The sequence below is a fragment of the Gymnoscopelus microlampas genome, assembly GCF_963454915.1.
Source record: "Gymnoscopelus microlampas genome assembly, chromosome: 8".
Taxonomy (NCBI): Eukaryota; Metazoa; Chordata; class Actinopteri; order Myctophiformes; family Myctophidae; genus Gymnoscopelus; species Gymnoscopelus microlampas.
Genome location: NC_139945.1, coordinates 23186519 through 23198690, shown reverse-complemented (window position 1 = coordinate 23198690; position 12172 = coordinate 23186519). Strand labels below are relative to the sequence as shown.

The window sequence follows — 12172 nt, the reverse complement described above, 5'->3', positions numbered from 1 at the left end:
TTTCATACCAGTAACCTGTAAGCTGATTGTATGACGTTCTGCATAGTAGTGTATATTTGTATGTCTTCTTAAATGTCATCATGATTTGAGTGTGTGGGGATCTCATTTTACATAAGCCAAGTGCTTTTATGAGCGATCCAGTTTAGAGTACCCTGTATTGTGAATTGTACTTCCATGTACTTTTACCATGTCTTTCTAAATAAAGTATTCAATCAATCAATCAATCAATCAGTAGCAGTGGTGGTAGTAGTAATAGTAGTAGTAGTAGTAGTAGTAGTAACAGTAGTTGTAGTCGAGTAGTACTCACTCCACTCCCTTGTTTAATCCAGTAGCTGAGCCACCAGGTGCAGAAGGCTGAACTTCCAACGTTGAGAACAAACAGCAGCAGAATGGATGAACACACCAGAACTCCTCCTGATGCACGCATGTACTCCTTATACACCCTCCATGACACCCCGCCGTGTGCACACTCCTCTGGCAACACACACTGACCTAGACACACACACACACACACACACACACACACACACACACACACACACACACACACACACACACACACACACACACACACACACACACACACACACACACACACACACACACACACACACACACATGCGCACACACACACATGTTAACAATGTATTCATGTCCACATAAAGGAGAGCATATAAGGACACAAATATTAAAGGTACAGTTAAGGTTACATTCACAAAATCATGGCATATGTCTTCATGATACAATAAGCATGTCACTCAGTACTCTATGGGTATAAGTGACAGCGTCTCCGCCATATGTGGCAGCTACTAATTATGGCAGAGACAGCCAGCCTTTTGCCTCCTTTTTGGGCATCCTAAGTTGTTCTTTTTTTAAACACACACTGATAGGGTGACCACCCGTCCCGAATCTCGCGGGACAGTCCCGAAATTGGACCGTCTGTTCCGAGTCCCGCACAAACGGAACAATGTCCCGTGAATCAAAGATTCGAGAGAGAGAAAAAAAAATGCTATTATATTTATTTTGTCATTTCCAATATATTAGAGTAGGCTATAGGATTATATCATATCCCCATAATAGTATTCATATTATTTCTGCAATACTCATTGACGAGAAACGCACGCAGCCCCAAACTTTTAGCTTTTTCTTTTTTTGCTAATAAATCGGTAAAATCAGGCAAAATAATTAAAATAAGAATTAAATAACATAACCCTAACCTAACCCTAATCCTAACCCTAAAACCGAAATAAAGTAACCAAAAATCGGAAAGAAAACTAACAGAATCCGCACAATAACCGAACATTTCCGCGCGAGCGCACGAGCGGGTCACATGCACGCGCGCGTGTCCCACGATGTCCCGCAAAAGGGGTTCACCTGTCCCTCAATGGGCCTGTTTGGAGGTGGTCACCCTACACACTGACCTTCACGCACACGCACACACACACACACACACACACACACACACACACACACACACACACACACACACACACACACACACAGATGTTAAAAACGCTGGTTCAGGGTTAGACAGATACAGTATCTGATTACTGACTCATTACTGCTTATTGATTAGTGATCAACAGCCTCAGTACCGTTGTCCTGGCTGGCAGGCTGATCTTTCTTCACAGATCCTGCTTTCTTCTCCGTTGTTTTCTTCAGTGAACTGCCTGGTTTCAGTCCTGGAGCCTGGAATACAAACCTCTACTCAGAACATATTTAGGATGCTACTATTCTCATTAGGAGTGACAAGGCAGGACATGATCAGAAATTACTACATTAGAGGATCAGCCCAGGATAGATAGTTTGAGGATAAAGCAAGAGAAGCAAGGTTGAGATGGTTTGGACATGTGCAAATGGGGGATGAGGGGTACATTGGAAGAAGGATGCTGAAGATGGAACTGCCAGAGAAGAGGAAAAGAGGAAGGCCAAAGAGGAGGTTCATGGAGGCGGTTAGAGAGGACATGTAGGTGGCTGGAGTGACCGAGGAAGAAGAAGAAGAGAGAGAGAGAGAGAGAGAGAGAGAGAGAGAGAGAGAGAGAGATTGAGAGAGAGAGACTATTTCACCCACACCGTAATCGGAATACCAATATATCGTCTCTGTCGGGTGGAAACCTCATATGTCCAAAACTGTTACTTTTCAGGATTCAAATTCAAAAGTATCAAAAACGTGATACTTGTGTGACGCTGTAGTATGATCAAGTAGGGCGTTAATTTACGAAAAAACACAAACAGTTAGAATATGGAGATAAAAGTTTGTGCCCGACAGCAACAATAACATAGACAGACCCACACAGCGCTGATGTCATAGACTAGTCCCCAAGTACTTTGGGCCTGAAACCTGAAGAAGCTGATGGACGTCAGGCGTCAATCAGCTTGTGACTGAATAACGCTGGCTGTATTTGTGGTTACCATGGTTACCTCAACGTGCGGTGTGTCTCCTAGCTGCAGGTTGTTGAACATGGACGCGTAATCTCCATTCAACTTCATCAGGTCGTCATGGTTACCACGCTCCACTATACTCCCCTCTCTCATTAGGATGACGTCGTCACAGTCTACCAGGTACTGAACACACACGCACACACACACACACACACACACACACACACACACACACACACACACACACACACACACACACACAGTTTCTAAACTTTGGGCTCAAAGTCAACCAGTTGAGTGAACTGTTAGTGCTACTGCTATAACACAGATTAATTTTATTTAAACTAACCATGTTGAACCTTGCCCCTGACTACCCCATATTAACTACTACTAAATGAAATTGAGAACAAAAAGTTCAAAACCTTGTTCCCAAACCAAGAAGCGCAGGCAAAGTCAAACTGAAATACAATTAAATTAAAGAATTGGCAAACACTAGCATTGTATGATCCTATCCAGTAACGTAGAGATTCTAGTGAAAAATGCTGTTTTATAACAGACGCTGCAGGAACAGAGCTGAGACCAATGCTGAGCATGAAGAGTGAACAGTTCTGCTTAAAAAGACTAAACCATAAAGATTGAGGGCGTATGTGCTAGCTTGTGAGGTTGAACGTGGAGAGACCGTCTGACTGATGTGGGTGTATTAAAGTATCAAATGAGAATGGTACCCAGGGGGCAAAACCCCCTTTTTTTTGGAAAGCTGCATTTGCTCTGCTATAAAAGGTTGGCCACCAGAAATAATATCTATGACCCCGTAGGATCACAACCTATATGGACAACCCGGTCAATTTTTTGCTGGAAATCCAATATGGCCGCCTCAATATTGGCCACTATCAGTACCCAGGGGCAAAGGGGGGTATGCTGCATTTGCCCTGCCATAAAAGGTTGGCCACCAGAAATAATATCTATGACCCAGTAGGATCACAACCTATATGGACAACCCGGTCAACTTGCTGCTGGAAATCCAATATGGCCGCCTCAATATTGGCCCCTATCAGAAAATAGCTTTGGCAATAACTTTTGAACCAGATGGGCTAGAAATAAAAACTTGGTGTCTATTTCATGGTTTCAGAGCATGAGAAACTCAATGGAATACTTATCTTTATGATTGGGTGTGTCTGGCCCTTTAATTTGCATATTTCCAAGATGGACGCCACGCGAAAATGAGTTTTACTATGACTTTTACAGTGACAGCTGACTGTTATGGCAACAGAGATGGCAGTCCAGAGATGTCAGTCCTAAGAGAGCAGCTGCTGCTTTTTCAGGAATCATTGAATGGGCAACCAACTGCAGTCCTCTGGGAAACCTTCCTGGAGATGTCAGATATTCTCCAAAGGTTTATCTAGTACGATCGGGAAGGTGACTGGACAGGACATCTCTGTGAATCAGAAAGAATGCTACCCTACCTCACTGCAGCAGGCCACTACAAGTACGGGCAGCAATCTTTACCTCTGTATTTGGCTGAGATGAAGAAACTACCAGAAACAGCTTCAGAGGTACATGAAGCACTGATGGCAGGTGTATTTGTTGGCAGACGAGCAGATGGCAGCCACAACAGTGTTTCTCTTGACATGCTACTGGAGCAGACCTATAATGCCGATGCCAAGGAAGCAAGCAGTCTGGATGGCATTACACTCAGCCCTGCTGCCAGGACAAAATGGGTCTACACAAAACCACTCACTGCAGCTGTCTCTGCAGAGCTCAAGTCTATGCTCCACCTCCACTCCTCCAACCCACACCATGAGTCTGGTCGGAGTCGTGTAATCCGGGATGCAGAGATGGTAGTCAAGGTCATGGCAGCAGTGGAGACTAACCCATTTACAGTGAGCACATCATCCACGATCAACATATCTACAGGACAGTGTGCTGATTCCACAGTCAAGGACCACTTGATGAGTGTGAAAGAACTGGGTCTGAAGGCACTGTGTGAGTCATTGTCCAGTGAACAGAAGAAGACAAGCATAATGAAGCTTAACACTTCCCACACTCAAAACACAAAATCTAAAAAGTCTAAGGGGAAAACCTCAGCACCTGGCAAGAGCAATGAAATTACTGCCCTCCTGCGCATGACCCAAATCATAGCCAGTGGTGGAGAACTCAACCTTGTTGACTTTATAGGCAACCACGAGTGCAGTGGCTTCCCCCCTTCCCTCTTCCAGGAAGATGGCAGGATGAGAACAGGTACCAAGGCAAGCCTTGTGAAGGTCCTGAAAGAGGAGACCAAAGTTGCATGCATCCCTGACCTGCCTACAGAAGACAGAAAAACAGCAGTAGTTATTGATGCCATGTATGCCATACGCCATTGGTCGTTCCTGAAAGGTGAAGCATTTGGAACAATCGCTGAACGATACCAACGTCTGCTGTTGAATGATGTGCCTGCTGGCACAGAGATCATTCACTTCTGTTGTGACCGGTACAGTGGACCTAGTCTTAAGACAGCTGAGCAAGAACACAGATATGCTCGACCAAAACCTACCAAAGAATATGAAGTCAGTATGCGTTACACAGCTCCAGATCCTCAGGAGTTTTTTGCTGTGTCAGCTAACAAGGCAAACCTATTGAGTTTCCTCTGTGACGAATGGTGTGAAAATGAGAAACTTAAGTCAGCCCTTGGTCCAACACATCTTTACCTGGGTGGGTGGTTTAAAGAAGAGACAAGGAGTGTGGTGATCAAGGAGGGGTCTATTGAAGATGTCCCTGCACTAGAATCCACACAACAGGAAGCTGATACAAGAATAATACTCCACACCCTGTACAGTGTCCAGAATGACAAAGTTGACAGAGTTGTCATCCATGCCAATGACACAGACATCATCATCATGTGCCTTTACTATGCAGCAACCCATGTCAGATGCCTTCCAGAGCTGTGGGTGAGAACACAATTCATACCTTCCTATCCATCAAATGGTATCAGCACTGGGGCTTGCACAGTGTCGTGCCCTGCCCTTTATCCATAGTTTAAGTGGCAGAGATACCACCAGCTATCCCTTTTTCACTGGGAAGAAGGCATGGTTCAAGGCCAGCATGCGTCTGGATCTCCCTGCACTTGAGGAGTTTGGTGAGAACTCTTCTGATTCCCTCTCATATGACGTCATCAATCAGGCACGAGACCTCACAATTGCTGTATATACATCCAAAGCGGACCACCCGGAGGATTTTGACCTGAGTAAGCTTAGAGTGTACAAGTTCCTCAATAATAGATCAACCCTCTTAAAGCTGCTGCCCCCGACAGAGAATGCCTTTGACCTGCACCTGAGAAGAGCTGCTCTAGCAACCATAATAGATAAATGTGCGCATATCGCCAAGCCGGATATTCCTTCTTTCACAGAGTATGGATGGTCTCTCAGTGCTAGCAATGCAGTCCCTCTTGCATCTACCGAGCCAGCCTTGCCTTTGTCAATGAACAAGGCAATATCATGCCTCTGTTCCTGTGCAAAGTAGGCAATTCCATGCTACTTAGGATGCCGTTGCCAGGTACTGGAGACACGATGCAGCAGGATCAGTGCAACACATGACAACAGTGACAGTGAATAGCATTGTACCATAGTATCATTGGCTTTAGAAGCAGGCAAGACAGCACCATAGAGGTCAAAATGAACCTTTTGTAGGCAACCTCAACTCCGCCTTTACTCTATTTGTCACTAAGTAGTCTATATTTTGTTATGTTACTTGAATGCATACCACTATGTTAATTTGTATAGCCCTAAAGTTGAAGTTTTTGGCAAGTCTTGGATGTGTATGTTTATATTGTATTTAGTTTATTAAAATGATACATAAGATACATTGTGGGCTTTTTCTCCGATTTTTCTCTGCAATCATCCCCACAACTATAGATCTATAAATCAATAAATCTGGGGGAAAATGTAATACCATACATTATTTATGACTGCAGCCATATTGACAAAATAGAAATGAAAGCTCAAACTGACCAAATGTGTTCATATTGCTTAAAAAGCAGACTTTTTGCCATAACAGTAAGCTGTCACTGTAAAAGTCATAGTAAAACTCATTTTCGCGTGGCATCCATCTTGGAAATATGCAAATTAAAGGGCCAGACACACCCAATCATAAAGATAAGTATTCCATTGAGTTTCTCATGCTCTGAAACCATGAAATAGACACCAAGTTTTTATTTCTAGCCCATCTGGTTCAAAAGTTATTGCCAAAGCTATTTTTTGATAGGGGCCAATATTGAGGCGGCCATATTGGATTTCCAGCAGCAAGTTGACCGGGTTGTCCATATAGGTTGTGATCCTACTGGGTCATAGATATTATTTCTGGTGGCCAACCTTTTATGGCAGGGCAAATGCAGCATACCCCCCTTTGCCCCTGGGTACTGATAGGGGCCAATATTGAGGCAGCCATATTGGATTTCCAGCAAAAAATTGACCGGGTTGTCCATATAGGTTGTGATCCTACGGGGTCATAGATATTATTTCTGGTGGCCAACCTTTTATAGCAGAGCAAATGCAGCATACCCCCCTTTGCCCCCTGGGTATGGGGCGGGGGGGTGAGGCTGAGTGTGTACACTTCCTGCCTGCCGTGCCTACCTAAACTATCGCTGCGCTCGATTTAACTAGCTGGCAGAATGGACCAGCAGAACCAGGTGAGTAATTACCTGGAGTTGGTGAGTGATGAAGATGACGGTCTTGTGACGAAGGTGTTTCTTGATGCCGTTGTTGAAGACGTGGTTCGCAACGTGCGTGTCGAGCGCGCTCAGAGGGTCGTCCAGTAGGTAGATGTCCCTGTCGCTGTACAGCGCACGGGCCAAGCTGATTCGCTGTCGCTGACCGCCACTCAAAGTAGCACCGCGCTCCCCGATCTGAGAAGAGAGAAAAATATGATTAGTTACTAATATTAACCACATAGCCCTAAATACTTCGTCAAAAAGCGGAAATATCTGATCAACATGCGCGTTGTGAACTTGCTGATGGGATATTTTCACTATTGTTATTATTGCCATTCTACGTTGCAGGAAGAGGAAATGATGTCACCTCAGTGAGGTCAGAGTTGGGCAGCAGAGCCAGGTCTGGTCTCAGACTGCATGTACTCAGAACACACTGATACCTGGACAGAGAGAGAGAGACAAATAGACAAACAATGATTGGACCTGCTAGTATTGCACTTCCTGACACTACAACCAAACAGGCTGGGCTGGATTTATCATATAAGCTACAGTTATAGAGGCTCCAACCTAGGGCTTCGCAACAACTATCGCAAGGTTTGTTTTCCGACATGCGGTGTAGGAATGGGAATCACCAAGAACTGGAATCAGTAAGTAGTCCCACCTTTCTTCTTGGCACTCTGTCCCAAAGAGTCTCCCTTCCTCGTTTCTGAGGGTTTTGCCTCGGGTGGGCGTGGTTTTGATGTTAGGTTTAGGTATACGTTTCTGTGAGGTTGTGGTTAGGCTTAGGCATAGTTTTCTGTAAGGTTAAGGTTAGGGTTAAGATTAGGGATAAAAATATTAAGGGCGAAACCCTCGGGGGAAAAAAGGGAGTACCCCTTCCCAAACAGAACTAATCTCACCTGTCTTCCTGGTAAAAAAAGAAAAAGAAAAGACAGACATGCCATCTCCGGTTTATCTTCTTAAATCGTATCTGCGTGAAGTAGGTGGCCGTCTTTTTAGGAGATCAGAAGCAGGTTGGAGTCTATTATTTCCAATGGAAGAGTGAACATGAACACAGCTTCTGAACCATTCTTTAGACCCATGGTCACTGAACTAAATATTGGACCCGATCGTCACAAGCCACACAATTTCCCCAAGTTTTTCATACTAAAATGAGGAAAAAGTCAGGAAAATATCACCTTTTTTTTTACATTTCTCTGTCCAAGCAACACACTCTCGCGGGATCTAGCACAAGTAAACATTGGACGTTCGCGAGATCTGCCGTCAGCACTAGGAGACGATTTGTGTACCATTTCGCCTCTAGTGGCTCCAATTGGAATGGTCTATCTTTCTAAATGAACCATCTTTGACTAGTCTCACCTGTCTTCCTGGTACTCCTTCCCAAACAGGATGTTTTCTCGTAACGTAGCGTTAAAGATCCAGGCCTGCTGGGCAACGTACGCAAAGTCTCCTCTGACACGGATACTGCCCTCCAACAGAGACATCTGTCAACAATTCATAAAGCATGAATAACTACAGCTCATCAATCATCTTTGTTTTTTTTATAATTGTGCCAATTTAGAAATACTTGTCTCTCATGGATATTTAACATACATAGATTAATTAAGTTAAACATGGTGGTACCTGTCCCAGGATCGAAGACAGCAGAGAACTTTTCCCACTGCCGACACTTCCACATACTCCAACCAACGCCCCCTGAACCACAAAGAAAGACGGACAGACAGACAGACAGACACACAAACTCGTTGTCAGTGTAAGTCCATGTCAGTCAATCAATCAATCAATCAATCAATCAATCAATCAATCAATCAATCAATCAATCAATCAACTTCATCAACACAGTTACAGATTAAAAAATCACACCCAGTGTGAAGTGGGCGGTGTGTGGTCATCACAACATGACTCACTTTAAAAAAAGATGATATATTCTTTGATTTCACAGCACCAGTTCTAGGAAGACTTTTCCTTCTTCATCTCGGTTATTTCTTTCCTCATTTCAAACATAGTAATATTTTCTTCCATCTTCTTATCTTCAATGTGTGTTTCTTCTCTGTCCTTTGACCTCATGATTGCGACCGTAGGTCGCACTTACTACAGAAAGCTGCTCCAGGTGTCCGTCCGTCACTCCGTCACTCCGTCACACACGTCACACTTTTGCCCTGCTCATATCTCCGCACCCATTGCCCCGATCCATGCCACATTTTGCACACACACTCCTTACCTGCCAAACTACACCCTCCAAGGACCCCCGGAGCTCCAGGGACCCCCAGCTGCCTCGGGGACCCCCAAGTGTAAAAAATGAGCACATGTGGACAAATTACCAAATGACCACCCCAACGGGGCTGCTCACGGGGCATTCCCGGGGACCACCCACTCCTGGTGCTCCAGAACGGATGCAAAAGTGGTGGCACCCCCAGTGGAGGACCCCCTGCCACTGCAGTCGTATTTCTCAGCATTCACTCTGTTACCCATTTGCAACAGCTACACATTACACGTTTTCTGCCCACATACTGTAAACGCCACCATGTCACAGCTAACCCCACATTTAGACCACCAAACAAAACTATCCATTGCCCACACAACTAGGAACCAATCGCCGTTACAGCCCTCTTCTGTATACATGTGACCTACGGTCGCTTATCTCCCGATTAGAGAGTCTTACTGGTTTTCATTGTATCATTTTCTTCTATTCTCATTTCAGCTAAAGCAATTTTTGGATTCTTCTTTACGTCTCCCACGAAGCTTCGTCTCTTCCATTGTTGGATTATATAGGCCACTGTATTTTTTGAAATCTTAAATTCAGCTGAAATTTCTCTGGAACCTTGACCAGATCTGTGCTTTGTCACAATTCTGTGTTTAAGCTCTTGTGATATACACTTGGGTCTCACAAGGGCAAGGCCAGTTCTAGGAAGACTTGCCATTGTCTTTGTTTCGGTTTTTACTTTCAACCATAGTGATTTTGCGATTCTGTTTCACTGATCTCATGAAATACACAACATCTCAGTTAAATATACTACTCTCACATCAAAATGGTTTTAGATTAGCCAATCACAGGATGTGAAATTGGAGCACTATGTCACTGTTGTGACACCCAAGTAGGTGGTGTGTGGTCATCACGACATGACTCACTTTAAAAAAAGGATAAATGACTTTTTTTAAAGTCCTTACTGCTATTCATAGGGCTGCACATGTGTCATGTGTTTCGCTAGCCAATCAAAGTCCTGAATTTGCAAAGTCAGCCAATCACATTACACTTAGTGGTGATGACACTAGCTGTAATGTGATTGGCTGATATGAAAAAAGTATCGATTTGCATTAACAATGGAAGGGTTAGGGGGTACATACATTTTTTGGTCGGTGTCCAAAACCCACTTATAGGGGGCGGCTACACCGCCCCAAAATCACACCCAGTGTGAAGTGGGCGGTGTGTGGTCATCACAACATGACTCACTTTAAAAAAAGGATAAATTACTTTTTTTAAAGTCCATACTGCTATTCATAGGGCTGCACATGTGTCATGTGTTTCACTAGCCAATCACGGTCCTGAATTTGCAAAGTCAGCCAATCACATTACAGTTAGTGGTGATGACACTAGCTGTAATGTGATTGGCTGACTTTGCAAAAGTATCGATTTGCATTAACAATGGAAGGGTTAGGGGGTATACACATTTTTTGGTCGGTGTCCAAAACTCACTTATAGGGGGCGGCTACACCGCCCCAAAAATCACACCCAGTGTGAAGTGAGCGGTGTTATTTAAGGTCATCAGTGATGGAAGCTCACTTAAAAAAAAAGTAATTTTTTTGAAGTGCTGGTGGTATTTATAGGTTATGAATTTCATCATGCGTCTCGCTAGCCAATCACAATACTGAGCAAAGGGTCTGAATACTTATCAGCCAATCACAGTACAGCGAAAGACACATTTTCACGACGGATGGGTCATGGGTCCCAACCCCACTTATAGGAGCGGCTACACCGCTCAAAAAAGTGAGGTGAAACTCTTGGACAACTCTTGGACAATGGTTTCTATTTAGTCAATGGTAGGTGAGTGGGTCATTGGTAGGTGAGTGGGTCAGTGGTAGGTGAGTGGGTCAGTGGTAGGTGAGTGGGTGGGTCATTGGTAGGTGAGTGGGTCAGTGGTAGGTGAGTGGGTCAGTGGTAGGTGAGTGGGTCATTGGTAGGTGAGTGGGTCAGTGGTAGGTGAGTGGGTCAGTGGTAGGTGAGTGGGTCAGTGGTAGGTGAGTGGGTCATTGGTAGGTGAGTGGGTCAGTGGTAGGTGAGTGGGTCAGTGGTAGGTGAGTGGGTCAGTGGTAGGTGAGTGGGTCAGTGGTAGGTGAGTGGGTCAGTGGTAGGTGAGTGGGTCAGTGGTAGGTCTACCTGCTTGATGCTGAGGTCGATACAGTGCAGTGTGCTCTGGAGGCGTGGGGGCGAGAGGGGAGCCGCCTCCTCCTCCTCTGGGCTAGATGCTCCTTCTCTCAGCAGGGAGCCTGTGGACTCCTCCCGTGACCTCCTCCTGTCTGGAGACCTGGAGGAGAGGAGAGGAGAGGGCTATTGAGCAAGGGAGTGAACCCCCACCTAGATAGATAGATAGGTAGATAGATAGATAGATGGATTACTTTCTCCTCCAGCCGCATCGGGTTGCCGTGCGAACAGCGGGGGTGCCACGGGGGGAGGGGTGGGAGCTGTGCCCCCCCTCCCACGCCAGCCTGGCACCCCTCATCTCTACGGCAATCTGGGGGTCACTGGGGGTCTCACGGATGCTCTGTACCTCTGGCTGCAAGAACAGACTCTGAGAGAGAGAGAGAGAGAGAGAGAGAGAGAGAGAGAGAGAGAGAGAGAGAGAGAGAGAGAGAGAGAGAGAGAGAGAGAGGGAGGGAGGGAGGGAGAGAGAGAGAGGGAGGTAGATGGAGGTGGAGAGAGGGAGAGGGAGAGGGAGGGAGGGAGAGAGAGATAAGGAGAGAGAGAGATGTTATTATTTGGAATTAAACTTTTTCTTTTTTCTCTTTCTAGTAGCAAGTACTAATTATTTTCTGCTCCCTTTTTCTACCAATTTACCATTATGTCTATTAATACCTACTCTCACATTTCTGTGTGTTGCCACTGCTGTT

At 45.1% G+C, this 12172-nt stretch overlaps 1 protein-coding gene across 1 annotated transcript in view; it reads right to left on the bottom strand.

Annotated features, from left to right (window-relative positions):
* abcc5 (ATP-binding cassette, sub-family C (CFTR/MRP), member 5) overlaps nucleotides 1–12172 on the bottom strand; it is a 34848-nt gene that overhangs the window by 14159 nt on the left and 8517 nt on the right. The window contains exons 10-18 of the mRNA XM_084065245.1: nucleotides 11681–11853; nucleotides 11442–11589; nucleotides 8690–8761; nucleotides 8426–8550; nucleotides 7434–7506; nucleotides 7058–7261; nucleotides 2422–2565; nucleotides 1596–1689; nucleotides 308–492 (exon numbers count right to left, since the gene is read on the bottom strand). Coding sequence (XP_083921371.1) covers nucleotides 308–492; nucleotides 1596–1689; nucleotides 2422–2565; nucleotides 7058–7261; nucleotides 7434–7506; nucleotides 8426–8550; nucleotides 8690–8761; nucleotides 11442–11589; nucleotides 11681–11853 — 1218 coding nt within the window. The remainder of the gene's footprint in view (nucleotides 1–307; nucleotides 493–1595; nucleotides 1690–2421; nucleotides 2566–7057; nucleotides 7262–7433; nucleotides 7507–8425; nucleotides 8551–8689; nucleotides 8762–11441; nucleotides 11590–11680; nucleotides 11854–12172) is intronic.